General features: G+C 31.8%; 1 protein-coding gene across 1 annotated transcript; it reads left to right on the top strand.

Moving 5' to 3' along the window:
* Positions 1-583: 583 nt before the first annotated feature.
* On the top strand, positions 584-5,788 carry LOC123205146 (ER lumen protein-retaining receptor-like). Its single transcript, XM_044622023.1, has 6 exons — positions 584-805; positions 2,213-2,478; positions 3,910-4,025; positions 4,999-5,069; positions 5,164-5,227; positions 5,446-5,788. Exons 1-6 carry the CDS (start codon positions 715-717, stop codon positions 5,480-5,482), a joined length of 645 nt encoding a protein of 214 aa, XP_044477958.1. The 5' UTR covers positions 584-714; the 3' UTR covers positions 5,483-5,788.
* The last annotated feature ends 7,435 nt before the right edge of the window (positions 5,789-13,223 follow it).

Here is a 13,223-nt window from a genome sequence, read left to right as displayed (position 1 = left end):
AAGTTTCTCCTTAAAAAATAAAAAAAAGATCTCCATTATCTTTGAACATGATTTCTACTCGCGTTTCAAACTAACTTTGTATATTTGACAAGTTTGATTGTGAATCATATAATTTGTTATTATGTAATGACTAGTCACCTCTTGAGTGTCAAACTTGTAAGCTCGAGCAAGAAGAAATTTTGATAGAGCAACACTAGTACACGTTAATAAAATTTACATGAGTATTATTAAACCATTTATTTTGATATTTAAAAATTATAGTGTTATTTCGTCATTTGAGGATATTTTTGTTATTTTCAATTAAAAAAATATGCTGTATTTTTTCTGGTCTACTTTTGGAGTAAACGCCAACGTAGTGAAGGGTTAAGAATAAGCTAATAAATATGTCATATTTACTTATTTACCCTTAATTTTTCCTTTGTATATTCTGGGAACTGGAGGAGAGTTTTGCCATTTCAGCTCTTAAAGCAAGATACTTAATATATTTTATTTCATTGGACTTCTTTTAGTCAAGTCTTAAACCGGCATCCACAGTGGAGTCAACGGCCACGCGGCGCGTGAGAAACCCCGTTCAGAAAGCAAGCCCACTGACTATGAAGCACTTTTTCTGTGAAACTGAAACCAAAATAAGAAGAAAAAGCAAAACCAAGAATCCAAGACAACACCTAATAAAAACCAGACCAAAAAAGTGAGCAAAAGCACCATAAATCAACCATGAACCCATTTAGATTGGCCGGGGACATGACCCACCTCCTCAGCATTGTGGTACTTCTCCTCAAGATTCGTACAATGAAATCCTGTGCAGGTTTTGTTTTTGCTTTTAGCTCTTTTTCTTTTGTTTGTAGGTTTGCTCAAAGTGATTTTTAAAGGTATTTTTAGGTTCCCATTTTCTTGTTTTTGGTTGGCTTTTAATGAATATCTTGTTTTGTTGAAGAATTGAATGTGGGTGTTTGGTTGAATTTTTATGAGTTTCTGGGTTTTTTTTTGTTGGTTTATCACTTTAACTTTTTCATTGTTTGTTAAGAATATGTACTTGATACGAGAATGTGAGATTTTTTACTTTGGAGCTTTTTTATTTTATTTTTTACTAATTTTTTATTTGTCCCTCACTTGCTGGAAAGTTATCATGTGATTATATTTGAAATGCAATTTCAGCTAAATTGTTCTTTCTATACTAGAGTAGAGTTTGAGGAGTTTCTAGTTTACGAAATTGTTGTTTTTCTTTTGTGATAAAGAAGGCATCCAAAATCTTATTAAAGATGAGTCTGTGGTTACATTTTGAGCTCTCCGCGCACGGTATTCAAGAGTTTGTGCTTCAATCTGTGCAGTTTGAAATATTGACTATGAAAACTTTAGTTTCCAAACTGTAAAATTACACGTTCATAAAAGTCTTTGTTGTTCGTAGAATTTACTGCTTGATTGAAGGCTGCTGGTCTTGGGTATTATTAGCATTTTAACTGCGAAATTGGTTCTAATTTTGAACTTCACTGTTATTCTGGCTTTGTTTATTGTATGATTTACCTTTGTGCTTATAATTATTGAAAGTAATTTAGAGATCAATAGTGAATAAAATTTTCTTGTATAATTTGTATCGTTCAACCTGCAACTTAAATCTTGTCAACCCAAATTATCTATATTCCCATTTTTGTCTTTTCTGTTTTCTTGGAAGTTATTCAATGTAATGTCTAAGGACTTTATCGACTGGGAAAAGAGAGGTTTTTTTTTTTATTTTTATTTTTTTTATGGAAATGCTCTCAAAATTCAATGTTTTTCAATGTTTCCATCTGTCGTATATTTAGGGAAAATTTAATTTGGGGGAAATTTGTATTTGAAGGAACATTAATGTGTGCATTATTCACTGATGCTCTATTAAATTTTGAGTTGCTTTTGCATCGAAAGTTAGAATTTTCATTGACCATAATTTACTTGTTTTAGAGACTCAAAGGGGGATAAATTGCATGACTTTGTTATTGTTTCTTTGACCTTGCTTCCTGAAATTTTGTATGAATCTTGAATTTTATATTCTTTCATATATTTTTCAGATTCATATCCACAAAGCTCTGCAGAGCTTTGGTCTCTTCTTTATTTCCTCATAATCTTTACTGAAATGAGGGATACCTATTTTTTTAATTAATTCATAGATTCTGAAAATATCTGTGCACTATGGTTTCCTGGTTATGTGTGTGCTTAACACATCTTTTAATTGCCCCAGGAATTTCACTTAAAACTCAAGAACTCTATGTGATAATCTTTGTCACTCGTTACCTTGATCTGTTCACGAGGTATGTCTCATTCTACAACTCTGTAATGAAGCTAGTCTTTCTTGGAACTTCAATCGCTATTGTTTGGTATATGCGGTACCATAAAGTTGTGAAGCAAACATATAACAAGGATGAAGACACCTTTAGACATTATTACCTGATTCTCTCATGTTTTGTTTTGGCGTTGTTGATTCCCCATGAGTATAATACTATTGAGGTACGGAATTTTCTTGTCTTCTTCTTCCTTTGTTTCCCCTTCAATCCCTTCAATGTATTTTTGGCTAAAGAAAATGACCTAGACTATGCCAAACTGAAAGCAATTCTTATTGACAAATGCTGCTGCTTATTGTTGAAAATGTTACAATGCTTAGGCCATGATAAAGCACGTGTATTTCTTTTAGTTGATGCCGTCATAATTCTCTATTCTAATTCACATATGCCTGACCTATCACATTTTCTTTCACGTTAGAAATGTTATTTTGGAATGCTTATACATGTTAATACTCTGACAATAGTTCATTTATCAAGTGACTAAAATGTTAGGTTTTGGTGTTTTGAGTCCCCTTTAGAAACACAAATTTCAGAGACTTACTTTCATGTTTGCTACATACGGGTATCACTATAAATATATAGAATAATAATATCGTAGTCACCGGAAAAAAACTTAATTTGAAAGCTGGTTCATCCCTATACAGGAATTGAATCTTCAAGTTAAAATAATGATGATTTTCACATGGTCTGTCCTTTAGAACATTGATAAATTTTTAAACTCTTTTATGCTCTCCATGTTGCACTTATAGCTCAAATACCAATTGCTGATTTATAGAACAGAAGACAGAAGGAAAATTATCGTTCTCTTTAAACACGTAAAGTGCATTGGAGCTACAGTAGATTAGGTTTTTCTTAATCTTCAATTAATACAACAAGGAGCTTATCATCTCTTATAGCTATGAAAGCACTTATTTTTCTCCTTTTTAATGAAGGACTTTATTATCTTGTTTTGAATGAGTTCTAATATATGAGTTTTATCTAATCACGGATTGGGAGTTTTTGTGAATTACTATTCTCTCATCCTAGAACATTAAAATTGTTACAAATGAAGGATGCACTAAACAATATATAGACTTCACAACTTGGCTAAGACAAGTCAGTTACATGGTGTTTGATTATCCTTTTTTCTGAAACCTAAGCAATTTATTGTCTTCATAGTCAAGGTTTGGCATGATAAAGCTGTCAAATAATTAACTACATGTGAGCTTCCCAGGTTTTTTTGATAAGCAATTCAAATCAAGGTTTCACAAGTGTGATAGAGGCTCGAATCCAGACCAGCTTCCCATAGTTGTTTATCCAACATGGTTACAACTGGTTTCTTTTTCTGCTCTAGGTGTAATTTCTTGATGATACAGTTTGTTTTGGAAAGAGGTCTTACTGATGTAAATAATTCTTAATTTTCCATTTCTGGTAAATTTGTCTTCTAGTCATATTTTGTCAACTATTTATTTGTTAGCTATATAACCCTCTAATTTGGGTTTTGGTATGAATCTGTTCCTTTGCTTCAAAGTAAGATTCAACCATGGTTTCATTAAAATTACCTTTTACTGGATAAATAGATTTGACTTCTGATGGAAAACTCACCCTGTTTTGACAGATTTTGTGGAGTTTCTCTATCTATCTTGAAGCTGTGGCAATCTTGCCCCAACTGGTCTTGCTGCAAAGGTCAAGCAATATTGACAACTTAACTGGAAACTATGTTTTCCTGCTTGGGTAAGCCACATATGTTCCCAAAGCTGCTTACTTTCTTTCATCTATTCATCATATTGTTTCATTTTCTCTAATTACTGTTGCAGTCCTCAAAATTGTATTTATATGTAAAAATAATCAATCAAATCAAATGCCTTGATAGGCTACTCTATAAGTATCAAAACTGTCCAAAATCTCCAATGTTATTTCAATTTAAAGCACTGGAAAATGTCTTGAAAATATTATGTGGCCAAGGCCAAAATCTTCTATTACTTCTTCAAGGCTCTCCCCAAAAGTCCAAAACAAAATATATCCTTAGAACCATTGCTTTGTCTCAGTATCCAAAAGATTGATATAGTCTGTGATTATGAGTGTACTGGGCTGGAATAACCCAAAATATCATTACTGCTTGAATTTTTTGAAGCCACTTCTATTCAAAAAGCACATAGAATCTATTAGTACTGTACAATGTAGTAAAGTTTGTCAACATATTTTGTATTCCTTTTGCACTTTCTTGTGGTATGAATTGTTCTCAAAACATGTTATGTAAATCAAAAAATTAGATTTATATCAGTATTGCTGGAAGAGGATCCCAATATGACTGACCTAGATTGGTCGTAGTCATTCAACTACAATGAAGTGAAATGGTCCCTCTCAGGCTACTTGCATAGACCAGTTTTCTCTTGATTGCACATTATTTCTGCAGCAATAATTCTTGTAATACAGTAAGAGTGATAATTGGGTTTCTATAATTATTAAAAAGGGAAATTGGTATTGGAATAATAAGTTCATAGATGCAAGTTTATAGATGAGAATTCAGCCTATTATGTTTATCTCTTCTATCATTTCTCCTTTTTCTATGTAAATTAGTTTATATTTGGAAGAATTTTGTCCTATTCTTTACCGAATTCCATCATGTTTCATCTACTCTCTCTGGGTTTCCTTCGATGAGATTACTGGTGGTGATATTTCTTTTTGTTTTTTTCCCCCTAAATAGTGCTTATCGAGCTTTATATATCCTCAACTGGGTTTATCGTTACTTTATGGAGAACAAAATCAGATGGATACGTAAGTTTTTATCTGCTATATGTCTCATCAAACTTTTAATTCTACTTAAGTTTATCATTACTAACCAGCAGTTATGTCAAAATGTTGAAAACAGCTTGGGTTTCAGGCCTGATTCAGACTGCCCTATATGCTGACTTTTTCTACTACTATTTTAAAAGGTATATTTCCATGTTTTCTTTTTCATTTATATTCCCAACTTTGCTGCTTGTATTGATGTAATCAGAAGCAATCAATTCATTTCTGGTTTAGAAAAAAGAAATATTTAGTGGGAATTGATTTTTTGAGGTGGTTGATTTGATTATTGGCTTTTTTTTAAGAAGCAATCAGTTGCTTCTTTTTTGAGCTTTGTGAACATAAAACGCTTGCTTTTATGCAGCTGGAAGAACCATGAGAAGCTGAAGCTGCCTGCCTGAGTTGATCAAGTCTCTTTTGGTTTAACGTTCTGCTAGCATAAGAAGAGTGTCTCTCCCATGGCTGTATTTTAGACGACAGATAATTTCCTTATTTCACTTTAAATACACTAAAGTTTGGCTTCAATGCTCGCCCTGTATTTTCTTACTATCATTACGCTTTCTGTACAACTTTAGCTATAATACATCATTTGTACAAGTGCAGTTTACAAGTTTTCACTGTATAATTCTTCAAAAGTTTTATGTAGTTGTATTGATACAATGATATATTGTAGCAAAACTCCATACATGCCAGTGATTTTAGCAGTTTGCCACATGGGTTATACTTGTTTTTTCAGAACAAAGCCTGTGTGTTTCTCAAGGCATCAACATTTTAAAAATTTGAGAGTTTTACTTGATGATTATCTGATTTGGATGAGTCTGTTTAGAGTGTTTATTTGATTGCACTAGAAATGGTACCTACGAAAGTGAGCTTGTACACACACATCTGTATTAGAATTCAATGATATAATAATGAAAAACCTAACCTATGGAAGTTCTGTTTTTGTCAGAATTTTTCTAGGCTTGGGTTCTGCTTGGTTTGTTGGCTTGTGTGTGTAGTGGTAGTGAGCAAAAGCACTGGTTGTCCTTGTGTAGAATGACAATCAAAACTTATGAAAAGTTTTGATTGTCATTCTACTTAAATCTTCTTAATAGTTAACAGATGAAGGAAAAATTTGACTGTTCAGTAACTATGTCATATTATGCGACATTGAAATATTGTATTTCATCCATTAATTCTTCTTCTGTACAGTCAGTTTCTGCTTTCTGGTTGTCCATGTGTCACTGTTTCATTTGCTTTTGGGTTAAGAAAACAAAAGCCTAAAACATGAGTTAAAAGAGTTGAAAGAAATGAAAATTTAAGTTTCCAAAGTTTGGTAAAGGACGTATTTTCAGCTAGAAAATGTAATGGGGTTATGAGCCCAACATCTCAGAAACAATACAGAAGCCTTATTTCCAAGTGATCAGCCTATTTGAACTTTTATGTGTTGATTTTTTAAACCATACATATGGTCCTAACTCATATTATCTCTATCATTCGGATTTTGCATTAAACTTCTATTAGTGATGGTGGTCCTATATATCATCTCTATGTTCATATTGAACTTTAAAAAATGTCTAGACTATATTATTTAACTTACAGATTGAACCATGTTTCACTCAATCACTAAAGAATCACTCTCCAGATTCCTATTTTATATGACCATAACATCTTTAAGTAAAAATATCATCGTTTGAAAACTATATCTATAGTTGTATACTAGGTCGATTGAGCTTGATCAAATATAGAGATTTGACAATTTGGTCATTTGTGTTCTTTCTCTATTCAATTACACTTAGATACAATCTCCATTGGTTTTACTCTGTGTAAATACCTTACCACAGGCACAATAACTTACTGTAGATAGTGTAGGGAATGCGTACTCATAGTATCCCATTGTAACGATCCTATAATGTCTAGAATGTATGCATTTTGAGCTTCTTATCATCTTAGCTCACAAAGTTTTCAACTAAATCTTATCTCATAACTTCTTAAATTCTCTTCTCTTAGGCACATAAGGTACTACTATGTACCCAAGACTTTTATACTGTCTTTTGGGACAACCTCTAAGTCTCTAGTTTAATTCTTTTTATCTTTTCTTTATTCTACTCTTCATGCACCAACATGTCCTTTAGGACACATGAGGGTGTATCTCCCTTTAGAATACACAATCTTTTTTCTTGTGGCCTCTCCCCAAGTAACATTTTTCTACATACATGGGGGTGTATCTTACTGACATGGGCGTGTGCCCTCCTGATATTTAATACATTTTCCATTTTCAAACTTATTTGGATTAGATTGCTTCTTAGGGATATTTTGATCACTCTATCTCACACATGGTCATGCTAGAACCATACATGGGCAACCTTCATGCCTTAGTTAATCGCTCAACAGTCAATGATATCTAATGGTCGTCGGATCACTGGAAAACTTAATATATTTTTGGCTTTTGTGAACACAAATGTGTGTCTCATATTATACGATCATGTATTGAACTTGGAAAATAACAAAATCACTAAATCATACCTTAACTTGGTCTCTACGCATTTTCAATATTCCCTAATTCAGCTTCCCATATTCTAACATGATTTTAAGCATTCTTAATAACACTAAGCATCATAGGAGTCTTAGAACATTGATTAAATCCACAACAATAAACACAATTGCTTAACATATTCAAGTAACTATAGATTATAAGGGTTAGTCTCATAGCAATATCCATGACATAACTTAAAAGAGTAATCATCCAAACATGCTATCATTCTCAAATATCTCAACAAGTAACCATAACCGATATTTCTACGCAAGACCATACTCATATGCTCAAACATCAATAATTTATCCAATCAACTTAACATGGTATTATACATAAACTATTATCCATACTTAATGTTTCATCATCAAATCAATTCTAAAATGAATAACTTCACTTCCACAAAGACAAGAATCAGAACCCATTGTAATTCAATAAAGGCAATAGTGAATTGAACATACTTACCTCTTAACAATTTTTGGAAAAACATGTGCATTTGGATAGGGATTAGAATCTTTAAAACGCACCCATTATGCCTTTTTAAAATTGAAATTACGTAACATCATACATAGATGTGTATTTATCATATATGACCGTGTATCATCTAATTCAAATTTTATGTATAAATTACTTTATTCCGCTAATATGGTGACGACATACAAGTGTGACCCTCACATGCATGACCGTGTGTCCCCAAAATTCATACTTTAGCATTAATTCACATTAAACCATTCATACATCAATCATAGTCATGCATAAAGACTATTTTGCCCTCGAGACGTATCTGTGGGTCTAAGTATAGTGGATCTTTAGTAAGAAAAAATTAACGAGGAGATAAATATCTAGTTGTTATAAATACTATTTTCATTATTTTAATGATTAATTACTTATATCCTTGTTAAAACTAAATAGATGCACACTTTTAATGATGGACTTATAGATTTTTCATTGAAAAACTTAAAAGCTCCTCGTTATTGGTAAGATTATGAGTGTGCATAATTTGATGCAAACTACAAAACTTGATTGAACCATTTGAAAATTATAGTTTGATTTGCTTTCAATTATAAAACAATTCAGTTTAAGTTGAAAAATTTTGAAAAAAAATTATTTATGGTTTGGATGGTTCTAAATCAAATCAAATTGTCAACCATATTTATTTTTCAAATATACATAGAGGTATTTTAAATAGTAATCCATGCCCAACTTTGAAATAATTTCTTATTTTGCTATCTACAATATAAGGTTTTGTGCAAATAATAACCGTATTTTTTTGTTTTTTAACAAAATAGGATAATTTTATATATTTAAAAAAAATATATTTTATATATGGTATATAAAATAGACAATATAAAGGCAATTCTAAGTCAAAAAGCAAATATCACTATCTTTCCCACTCGACATTACAGTGTAGCTACAACCTACTGTTAACCTTTTCACCTTGAACTCTCTAGTGTCACTATTGTTGTTTCTTGCTAGAAGTCAGCGTCATTCTAGTTTGGGTAATTTGAAAGCAATATTGTTACTTATCTTTTGTTGAATATGCATAATGAAAACATACCTAATGCTTCAACCATTGTTGTTTAAGTAAAGCAATAAAACACAAACTCTCACCTCTCTTTTGAATGTCTTCTAGCCCATATCAGTGAAATACAAATTGGTAGTACAATGATGATATTATCACAGGCCTTTTATACTGGTTAGACTAGAGACCTTTTATCATATGATAATCAAAAACAAAAAACCGTTTTCTATTATCAAGAAAACATAATTGATGTATTTTAATTAACTATTAGTTTAATGACTATTATTAACTCTCAAAAGAGTTACAAAAATAAAGCCATTAACTCTCAAAAGAGAGTTACAAAATAATAAATATAATGGTCATTAACTCTCAAAAGAGAGTTGTAAAATTTTAATATAATGGCCTTCAAAAGAGAGTTACAAAGAAATAATGATCATATTAACTCTCAAAATGGAGTTATAAGGAATTAACTTAATAACCATTTTTAATTATTTAAAAGAGTAGTTATAAAAATTAATGTAAATTACAATGCTCAATAAGTAGACCATTTTAAGTCTAACATCATTATCTTAGACGTTATTCTTGCTGGTAAGTAGTTTACTTTCTGATTTATTTTTTATATGCAATTCTTTGTTGTTTACTTGAACTAGATCAAACAAGTTAGAAATCTCTCTGTTTATTTTTTGTTGTAATTCTTTCTTGCAACTTTAGCTTAAGATTGTTTACCATTCATTTGGTTAACGAGAAACTACATGAGTGTCTTCATTTGTTTACCATTCATTTGTTTTTGTATGTTGTTAGAAGAAGTCCATTTGTATTTGATAATAAAGTTTTATTGCATTATGATGCTTACAACTGGTTTGGCAAAATTCCTGTAATATTAAAATTTTCACTTTATAGTGAAAATATAAATAATGTTAGAAAGATAATAACCAAGTATGTAAAGGTAATGAGATTAAAGTAAAAGTGAGAAGAGAGGAGAAGAAGAGCAATTAAAAGAAATGCTTTCCCTGACGGAGAAAAGTGTATATCAATGTGAGGGATAAGGGGGGCTATTTATACAACAATTTTCACCAACTCTCCTTGACATTTTGGCTTACTCATATAAAGGGCATTCAATGCCCTCCTTCAATTTTCCACCTTCACCATCATGTAGCCACCATTTCATAAATGCATTCCTATGGATTTACTTGATTTGATTAGGTAGAAAGCCACCTGGATATGTAACAAATAGCTAATATTAGCCTGTGTCTACAAATTGAGGCTCTTGCTTGAGTTTTATGAATTACTCACAAAATTTTCATGTTAATTAGGGTTTTGCTTATCTGCAAAAATTTACAGCTCTTTTCTAAAAATCCTGAACCTAAACTTTAACTACGTATAGAGTTCTAAAGTGAATAATGTGTTTTACAACAATTTATTGAACAGCGACATGAAGAGCAAGTGATCATTATAAGTTCCAAAACAATGTGGTTTCTGATGCTGAAAATGCGCTCCAACAAATAGCGACTTTGATTATAAAGGTGATTTTATGCTCTACCGTGCAAGAGTTCTGTTTTAGAAATCTCTATTTACGTAAATTTGAAAATGTAATTTACAAGAAGTTGCAATGGACTGAAGAAACTGCTACTGCCAAGTGTATTTATTCTTGCAGACATCGTGTCTGTTGGCCTGAAAAGATTGTCAGCAGACTAATGTAATGTTTGTGTGTTTCTTGTTGTAAATAACAGGAAGATGATAGCAATTTTGAGGCTTCAAAAGTAACTGCAGGGCATGTGGCTGCTAACACAATAAGACTTTTGATTGTTGGGTCACAAGTGGGTTGTCTAATTGGGATGTTTGGTCAAAACATTGAAAAATTGAGGAATTCTTCTGGTGCCACAATTGTGATTCTTGCTCCAAATCAACTACCTTTATGTGCATCTGCTCATGAATCTGATTGAGCTGTAATTGTTAGGTTTTTTGTTCAGTCTTTTTCACTTGCTTTCACTTTATCGCTTCTTTTTTTGTTGTGTTGCTGAATAATGGTAACATTTTTCTTAAACTCAGATATCAGGTGATGTTCCTGCAGTGTTAAAGGCATTGGTAGAGATTGGTTATCAGCTCAGGTTTTCCATGAAACTTTTACATTACACTGTTTTTGCAGCCTGGTACTTTCTATGGTTTAGGTGAGGATAAATAGGGAAAACCCACCCTGACAAGTGATATCCATTAACCCAGGATACAATTATAGTGCGGTAAGACCAGCACAACCGGTTCTGGATCCTACTTCAGGTTATTCATGCTTCTCAAATCAAATATTGTAAATCCATTTCATCGAAGAATTGTAATTTCAGTCTAGTCTTATACGATAATTAGTAATTTTGGTTGTATCTTGCTTTTTTATTTATTAAACTTAAAGTTGATTTCTTGTTGTTTGGCTTGGTCCCCACATGATTAATTTATTGCTTTTTAGAGCATAAGTCAGGGAAAATGGCTTTCACACTCAAGTCAAGTCAAGCAAAAGCAATTTAATGCTTTCACACTCTTTTGGCCAAAGTTTCTTCTCACGTGGTGGAAAATCCACCTTCTGTAACAGTATCTTGCTTTTTTTCTTTATTGAAATTAAATTCGATTTCTTGTTGTTTGACTTGGTCCCCACATGATTAATTTATTGCTTTTTAGAGTATAATTTGGGTTTATAATGCTTTTCAAAGATTTTTACTTAACTTGCTCATGCCATATGTTATTTTTGTTTATGATTATTGAACAGATTTGCTCATTTAATTTCCTTAATGCTTGATGTTTATTATTTAGTTTAAAGGTTATTATCAGTGGATGATTTTGGTGAGTTATTGTGTAGTTCATTGTATTTATGCCTGATTACGATTTATTAGTACTTTTATGCATTTTTTAGTTGATTCTAGGAATTGATTTCCGAGTGACTGACGGCATACATTAGTGTTTTTAGTGCTCTAATGAGATTAAATTTGATAAATTTTGGATGCTCTTTTTTGCTAAACTGGTGGTATACTTCTTGCCTTCATGTAATGTTTCTACTCATCTGGTGATTATAGTTTAAGTAGGTTTATATGTTTAGTTTTCGACTTGAAAGTTGACTTAAGTAAACAACAAAAAATCATTAAATGATTGCTTTGCTTATTAAAACTAATTGACGAGTATTGTTGGGCTCTCACATTTTCTGGGTCGTTTTTAGTTGTGGAAAGATTTGATATTATTCGCATCTAAGATTTAGTGTTGTGGGCTATTGTGTAATTTTTGAGTGAAATATCTGTGCTAAATTTATGCTCATAGACAAAATTCAGGTTTTTTTTTTTTTTTGTGTTTCTGTTATTTATTCTAGTAATCTATAAAGTGGCTTTATAGATTGTCTAAGAATCATGTATATGGTCTCTATCTAAGCATATATATATACTGAATATGCAAGATAGAAACCAAAACTAAATTGCGGAATATTAAACACTAACCTCCAGCCATTGCTTGACGATTTGATGCAGAATAATCCTCTGGAAATTGTTCTGAACCTTCGTCTTCCAGGTGATCTCTTTTTCTCATAGAATGGTGTATGTTTTTAGTGTAGAAAAAGCTCACCCAGGGACCCTATTTATAGCCTGAAGAAGCATTCTACCATCAAGAATGCTACGCAAATTGTGGAGTTATGACATGGGAGTTACAGACCATTACACCATGAAGAAGTAACTGCATGAAGCAGTTACCATTATCCCATGAAGAGGTAACTGCTGCAGTTACCATGCATGAAGCCATGAAGAAAGCAGTTACCATGCATGAAGCCATGAAGAAAGCAGTTACCATGCATGAAGCCATGAAGAAAGAAAAAACTAACATTCTCCCACTTGGTCTGTAACCCATCAATCCACATACTGAAGTAAAGAAATAAAATACATGAATCATGGCGATAAGTCCTCTAAGAACGAGTATTATCTTCCATGTATCACGATGTATTCATTCCTTTATGACTTAATGAATAAACCTTATGTTTATTCTAGGTCCAAAATTGATTATTTTCTCAACCAAAATGTGCACATAAAATGAGAAAACTTAATCAATTGAAAAACTGAATAATTTTATTATAGAAAATGTATATACA

This window comes from Mangifera indica, chromosome 2 (assembly GCF_011075055.1).
Source record: "Mangifera indica cultivar Alphonso chromosome 2, CATAS_Mindica_2.1, whole genome shotgun sequence".
Classification (NCBI taxonomy): Eukaryota; Viridiplantae; Streptophyta; class Magnoliopsida; order Sapindales; family Anacardiaceae; genus Mangifera; species Mangifera indica.
Note: the sequence above shows the minus strand (reverse complement) of the source record. Positions and strands in the feature narration are given on the sequence as shown.